The sequence below is a fragment of the Octodon degus genome, unplaced genomic scaffold (assembly GCF_000260255.1).
Source record: "Octodon degus isolate 3935 unplaced genomic scaffold, OctDeg1.0 scaffold00012, whole genome shotgun sequence".
NCBI classification, from domain to species: domain Eukaryota; kingdom Metazoa; phylum Chordata; class Mammalia; order Rodentia; family Octodontidae; genus Octodon; species Octodon degus.
The window spans coordinates 18,346,603-18,354,532 of record NW_004524588.1 but is presented as its reverse complement, the minus strand read 5'-3'; the positions used below and the strand labels follow the sequence as shown (position 1 = coordinate 18,354,532).

Below are 7,930 nucleotides of genomic sequence, written 5' to 3'. Positions count from 1 at the left end.
TGGTAATGCCTCCCTTCCCATAAGGAGAGCCATTGAGGTAAGTAAAGTAAGTTCAATTCCTCAGTAAAAAAAAAAAAAAAATCAAAAATACAATAACTGATTTTGTAATTTGGGAAAATCATATTCATGGTTTAGGCTTAAATTTGTCCTTTTGCTGTTCAACAAAAACTGTGACTTTTTTTCCCAGTGGTTTGAATACTTTTAAAAGTGCTGACCATCGCAAATATAATACAAACTGCATGTGCACTGAAAGGCTCAAGTCAGCAACTCTGGACAATTGCCAGTTGTACTGATAGCTCACTACTTCTATAGACTATTGGAAAATAATGGGTTGTTTTGCTGAATTCAAGTGCCTCCAATCTTTGGACTGGCTTCAAGAGTGAAAAGGTCCTTTAAAGACTTCCCCAAATTCACCTTCTCTAACTGCAGTGGAGCACCCATCTTTGACAATACAAAACAAAAAGAGGGATATGTTGGGAGGCGTGACGCTAAGAAATTGATCAAATGCATGTAGGTGGGACTAGGCCTCAGGGCCTAGAGCAAATAAGCTACCTCACTCTGGAGGTGAACATCCTGTCTGGTTAATGTCAACCATTAGTCACTACGCAATCTAGTATCATGTCTTACTAACTTTGCAAAAGTATACATAAAGGACTGCTTTGTTGTAAAAAAAAAAATACATATATGTATATACATATCTGTATTATACACAAGATAGGATAGATATCCAATACTTTTTCCTAGTTCATTGAGAAGAAAGGTTTGTACTAATATGCTTTAGAAAAAGACATGTCTGCATCTTCTCCTCTAAATAACTACTATGAAGATAACAATATGCAGTGTATTAATTATTGTAGCTATCTGACTAACCTGTTTTGAAACTGTATCATTGCTATTTTATCATTAAAATAAATGAAAAATAAAATAAAATAAAAAATAAATAAAGCTCAGGCTTCCCGTTCCTCACAGGACTTGGCCATTTCATGGGATCAATGTGATAATGAAATGAAACAATGTGCAGAAAGTATGTGACATTAAAGTCTCCTGGACAGGAAATTTTTTTTTTTAGGAAATATTTTTTTAAAAAATCTTTACATACATTTGTAAAGTAAAATTCAGCAGGAAAAATTAATTTTATTAATACACTTTATTTAATTCCATATAAATCACATACTATCATTTCACCTTGTGTCACCAGCCAGAATTCAAGCACCCCGTATGGCTAGTGGCTACTGTATTGTACAGTAGATCATCCCATACCAGTAATACCTAGTCATCCACACCGCACATGCAGAGGATGCAAGAAACACTGAATATCTTCTATCTTGTGTCATCTATGCACTATTCTTTCAGAAATCTTAATTTAAATTTTGAAACTTTCTAGAGGAAATAAGCTTCAATCATTCCTTATAAATCTAAGTCATTTAATGAAGAAATATCAACTAGTCAAAGGAGCAGTGTTTCTCCAAGGTCAAAGGAGCAGTGTTTTGTTTAAAGTTTCTGATATACTCTGGATAGCTTGCCTGCAGAGTGCTGAGAACCCAACACTAGGCTTTTTAACACATACTTCATGATGTGGAGAAAATAGCTCACCCTTTTGGGCTAGGTTTATTTCTGAGTCATACTGATGTGTCCCTAAAGGAATACAGTACCATTTGATATTGTTTAACCCTACTTGACAGAGTGTGCAAGCTACTGAGAAGTAATAGGTCTCTTTCATGAAGAAAAATGGGACAGGGATTCATAAACAGAAATTAAAACTTTACTGAGGTACAATATAATTTATTTCTTTTGATGAAGGGAATGGACAGTTACATTATTCTTGTTTAGTTATATAAGTTAACTTAGGTATTATATGGTTTCATTTTATTTAAAAGATAAAAGTAATATGATCATGTGAAATCTTTCCCCATATATGTTTTATACTACTTTTATTGTTTTTATTTTGTTCATTTTCTCTATGAGTATTTACATAATTATCTTTCAAAAATATAATAAGACCTTAAGTTCTTTTTTAAATAATTTTATTGAGAAACAAATAGCAATGAGACAGTTTCAAAACTGTTTCGTAGGACAGTTTCACTAATTAATACGTTACTTATTGTTGTCTTCTTCGTGGTTATTCATAGTACAAGATGCAGACATAATATCCTGTCCCCATACACTATTAGTACAAATCTTTCTATCCACTGAATTAAGAGAAAGGAGCTATGTATCTATCCTATTTTGAATATACAGATACAAAATGGTACTTCAATTGATTCTTCTTTTTTGTTTAGTTTTGTCAGAGATGGATATTCCATTTTCATTTAAATAATGTAGGTGCGTGCATTCAGCAAAATATTCCAATATAGTTCAGTAGTTCATAATAGTAGTGGATTTTCCATAAGACTGGCAATGTCAGAAGTTGTTGACTTGAACCTTTTATAGCTCAGCATATTAATAAGGCTTTACTTTTTATAATTCCTTCTTATACTTTTCTGCTGCATGGTTAACACCAAGATAAAGCAAGACCTATATAATAAGAAATGTCACTTTTGTATCTGACAAAGTCAGTCAAATCTTAAGTTCTTGAGATACAGCAAATTGTAAGAGCACATAAGAATATCAAACCTATCATGACACATGTTCTCCCATTGTACTTTAGAAAATTCAGTCCATTGGAGTTTTACACTATCCTGGAGTAGTCCATAGACAAAGGATGTGTTTCTTTACGTGAATTTTCTAGAATTCCCATTTTATTTACTAACATGGAGATTTTTCTGAGTTAACAATCATCTGATGACAATCACTACCTAAGCATAGCTACATAGTTTTGCAGTAAAATTTTATATTATAAAAAATTTCTAATATATTCAATAGCAAGATTAGCATGAGAGCAAACTTTTCATTAGCAAGTAGTTAGTAGCATAGAGCTTCCTGAAGGGAGACCTGATTAGTCAGTAAGTACAACAGAAAGAAATGGAGGAATTCAAAATTGAGGAAAAAAATAATTTTTGAGCCTTATGAAACTTTCAGGAACATGGTGTAATTGATACAAAATGAAGGATCCTTATAGGATTAAACAGAGTTATATTATTTGTCACAGAGGTACTGAAGTGTTTATCTCTTACTAAATAACAACATTTGGATATATCAAATGAAGCAATTACCTTCGATTCTTTTTATTTGTCATTCTGTATCTTTACATTATGCTCTGAATCATGTCATTTAATAGGGCTGGTCAGGGTCTTTGCCAGGGTTTACCATCTCAGCTTATTAATGTTCCAGCTGGCTGGCTGGACCATTTTACCAAAGTCAAACTATCTCATATCCAATCACTGTGGTGACTCAATTTCAAATACAGCACAGGGGCCAATGGAACCCTTGTGAGACTGTACCTTGTCTTTCCTAGTAGACTTTCTGCTGTTCATATTGGTTCAATTTAGAGTTGAAAGCTTCCTGGGATTCTCTTGTTTCAGACATCATTTAGAAGAACTGCTTTAAATCTGATTCCCCATTGCTCCATTATCTTTCAAACTGTGATTGTTTTCTGGTCATCTCAAGTTTAAGGAAAAGCAAATGGTTCTAGGAAGACCTCTCGCATTAAAGTACACCCATTTATTACCTTTTATGTTCTGCAGCCATGTCCAGGGAAACAACATGAACGAGGAGATAACCACTGCTTACCAGAGAGACAGATGTCATTTGTTAGAACAGTCACAGCAGGCTCTGGAATTAACTAAAACTCCAAGGCAGGACTGGAACATGGATGAAAACACTTTGGTTATTTTATAATCATTCTTAGTCCTTACTGTTAAGTGATTATGTTTCATTTAGAGACTTGATAGGATATAAAAAGAAAATAAAATGCTGAGAGAAAAATAAGGAATACATTGCACCTAGCTAAACATAGAAAACACACACAAATTCAGCTGGACTGGAAAAGGATTCTGCTAGCACCTAGAAGAGACCTGGAAAGGTACTCGGGAGGTGCAAAATAATTCAGTTCCTGGTAGTCCACTGTGCTGGTGGACAATCCTGAATAACAAAGAAAATACAAGGTCACAATTGAAACAATGACTCTATTTAAAATCTTTGCTTTGCCTTCATTATGCAGCTTATTCTCTGAGTGCCCCGCCATCATTCAACCACAGTATATTTTCCCAGAAGAATGAATTTTGGAGAAAATTCATAGACAGTGTTAGATTATATGCCTGTGTCTTCACATCAGACAAGAACAGAAGCCCACCACGAGTCTGGGACCTAACATTTAGGAACCTCAAAAAGTTCCTTAACTTGAAGAAGAACGTATGTCTTTTGATGTTTTTAATGGAGTCTTCATCCAAGAAATTAGTGACCACGTAGGCAAGATAGCAGATGGGCTTCAGTGAAATGAAGGCCACTGAGGCTAAATTCAAGGGGAAAAGGGGGGAGGGGATGTGCAGAGATGCTGCTGATGCAGAAGGGGAACCCCGAATTTACAGTATGGAAGACATCTGCGCACTGATGCTATTAGTGGAGAAATCAGATCTCGTGGTCTGTGTCAACTTCAGCCCGAGTCACTGAGCCTGAGGTGAGAAAAGCCCCCGTGTCCCAGCAAGGCTGCAATCTTCTTCACAAATGGAGCTGATAAAAGTCTGTAGGACTGGGGACCATTTTCCAAAGAGGCCAGGAAAGCGCGGCCTTATCCACAGCCGCTGCATTGTATGATCTGAACCACTCCCGGTTCAGCACTCCGGGCTCTAGCAATTCGTCCCGCAGACCCTTTGCTGTGCCTGCGTCAACAGCACCAGCAACTTGCTTTTGATTTTGTCTGCACAAGAATTCCTCAAGTCATGAAGTCAGCCTTGTTTTCCTCTCTGATCTTCAACACAGACTTTCTTTTGGGTTCAGTTCCATCTCTGCAGAACTGAGGACACCTTCTCATTGCTCCACCACCTCCGTCCCTTTAACTTTATCCATCTGCACACATGGAACCGCCTGAAGAGAGAGCTCCTGTCCTCTTTCTAAGTGAACCGCAGAGGTGACTCTGTTACATCTCATGTTTATTTATCTCTAAGTAATAAAATAATGAAGCACTAAACACCCATATTCTTTATGACAACAGCTTCTGGAACTCATTTTGTCCTAGTTCAGCTTCCTCTGTCCGACTGTTAACACTTAAGAGTTCAGATTGCGAAACAGCAACTGATTCCAGCAAAACCACAGGGCCCTGCTAACACAGGTTGTTCTTGCTTCCTCCACTCCGGGTCCTCTGAGCCTCTTTCTTCCTCTCCTGCTTTTCTTCCCTTCAGTTCTGCTCACCTACACGTCCACAGAAAAAGCTTACTCCTTCAGAGCTATTTATTCCCTAACACCATGTCCTTTATTCAGACAAAAATTCAAAAACTCACCCTGCTACTTTTCGGTTTGGATTTTCTGTCATACTTGTAGGAACTGGCTTCTATCCTACCACCTGATATGTAAATCTGAGAGTAGGCTCCACCTCTTTTTCTATAGAACATATAGAGAATTATGTTTTTAGAATCTACACAATAACCACATGCCACAGGTAAGACCAGAAATGCAGCAGGGAAAATTGTGAAGCAGTAGGGCAAAGAGGAGCCAGCGGTTGGTGAGGGAGGTGAGCTGGCTCTGCGCTCTAGCTCACAGACACGTTGAACAGAAGTGTGCAGGTGGGGCTGACATTTTATTTGAAAAGGCACAGAGCAAACTCCAGCAGCAGAACATCCCAGGTCATTGCACTGACAATGCCCCAAAGTGCAATGAGGGGAGGGCCCTCAAGTCACACTAGAGTGCTAGCATGGTGGGAAGCAGACGGGGGAGAATTACTCTGAGGAGCGGGCCCTGGGCCACCAGTAGTCCACTCCAGTGGCCACCAAAAGCCTGACTTCTCCCTTCATAGGAAAGACTGGAAAGGGCACGCCTCCCGCTTGAGGATGTAAGAGGAGACAGTAACATGCAGCAGAGGAAGTTGTGCAGGGTCTGGAAGGAACCAACTTCTTACAGGTCTGGGAGCAGCCTCCAGGTTTCCCTGTTCATTAGTGCCACAGCGACTGGGAGAGAGGCTTAGAGACAATCACAGTAAGGAGAAGTTGACAGCCAGGGCATTGTCCACTGAAGACCGGTCCCCACAAATCCTACTGCAAACTTGGCAGAATTGAACAGCACACTTTCAGAATATGACTTAGACACTACCACAGAAATGTGGGCATCCACAGATTTTCTTATTTTTCTTTTTCTGTGTTTGATTGGTTGTCATTTCTATGTCCTTTTCTTTCTCCTCACAATTTAAGTTTCCTTTCTTTTTGTCTTCTCTCTCTCTTTCCTCAATGCTTTCTCTTGATCTTATGATATTTTCATGTAAGTGAATATTGTCTCTTCTCTGTCTCCCTTTATTATTCCTTGGTCTTCTCTTTCATTCTTTTTCCCCTGTGATCTCCAGTTTCCCAAGACTTGAGTTATCATCCTTTGCCCTACAGCCTTGCCTACACTGTATTTGCCTCAAATCATCTCTCTAATTTGTTCTCCCCTTGTACAGAGTAAAAATCACTACACTAACAGGGAAATCATTGCATGTAAGAGCCTAGATTTGTTATATAACTATAGAATTTGTTCTGATGATTTTTTTTTTTTTTTTTTTGCAGGACAGGGGATTGAACTCAGGACCCTGTGCTTGCCAGGCAAGCACTTATTCTACTGAGCTATCTCCCCGGCCTGCTGTTCTGATGATTAAAGTCATCAGATGAATAGTTAACACAATTTATCAGTAGTTAGCCTATGCATAATAATACTGTGATTGCTAACTGCACTACATTAGCCAGGACATCATACCTGTTATAATCAATTGTTCTGCTTTGCATGACAGCACTGTGATTGTTTGGGGCCATAACCATCACCATGGTCCAGTAACAAAAAGTGAGTGTTGAGCCACATAGATTCTCATTCTTAATAAATTGGGATGGTTGGTGCTTTGGATAGACACAAAGACAAAGAGCTACTAAAATCTAGAAATCACCCCTGAGGAATATCCGTTTCCCGGGGAAGCCTCCATACTAGTGATAATTCTGTCTACTGTAAGAAATCTAGAAGCATCAACACAGAAACAAAGTAGAAGACATATGAATTAGAAAATGGCAAGACACAGAAGCAATATGCAACCTCAATGTCCAGCCTACACAGGATAATTCCAAACCCCAATAAGATCAAAGAATTAAGAAGATACCCACAGGAACTTTCTGAAATGATAGCCTCTGAATGAAAAGAAAAATGTGGGAGGCTATATGAACAATAATTTCTTAGGTAAAAAAACAAATGGCCAAAATTAAAGACATTAGAGAAGACACAAATAGAGAAGCTGAGGAAAATGATGGAAACAATTAATGCCCAACACAGGAAAGAAATGAAATCCATGAAATAATTCCTAAGAAATTGTAGGAGTCCTAGCCAAGGCCCGGTGAGTGTGTGGGAGAGCTTCCAGCTACCCTGCACCAGGGGAACCTATTACTGGTCCCAGCCCAGGCGCAGCGTGGGTGAGACACTCTTCCATCCCATTGGGACGCCCCCCACCATTACGCAGCACCTCCCCCACTCCACCCACTGAGTAGGAATTTCTACCACGTTCCAGGAATCCCCAGACCCAATCCTAGCTCAGGCACGGTGAGTGTGTGGGAGAGCAGCCTCTCCCCACTACTCCACCTTGTCCCCTACAGGCTCAATTCAGGCCTGGCATATAGGCCTGGGGTGAAACCCTGCAGCTTCAATCACTGAAGAGAGTGTAGAGGACAGAACCACCCAACTAGTCCAATAGCAGAAAATCTTGCCAGAGGGGTACAACAGGTTCACCCCCAAGGGCACCAGCAGGAAGGAGCTGAGCACAGCAGCCAGACCCAAGCTAGGCACAGCTGGATAAATCCAAACTTTGTAGATCTGCACCTGAACTTCAGTA

General features: G+C 39.2%; 1 protein-coding gene across 1 annotated transcript in view; it reads right to left on the bottom strand.

Annotated features, from left to right (window-relative positions):
* The window catches only part of LOC101580685 (caspase-1-like), a 31,670-nt gene extending 24,786 nt beyond the window's left edge, over positions 1–6,884 (bottom strand). The window contains 2 exon segments of the mRNA XM_012513587.1: positions 5,376–5,475; positions 6,817–6,884. Of these exon segments, the coding sequence (XP_012369041.1) occupies positions 5,376–5,475; positions 6,817–6,884 (168 nt within the window).
* Between the last annotated feature and the right edge of the window lie 1,046 nt (positions 6,885–7,930).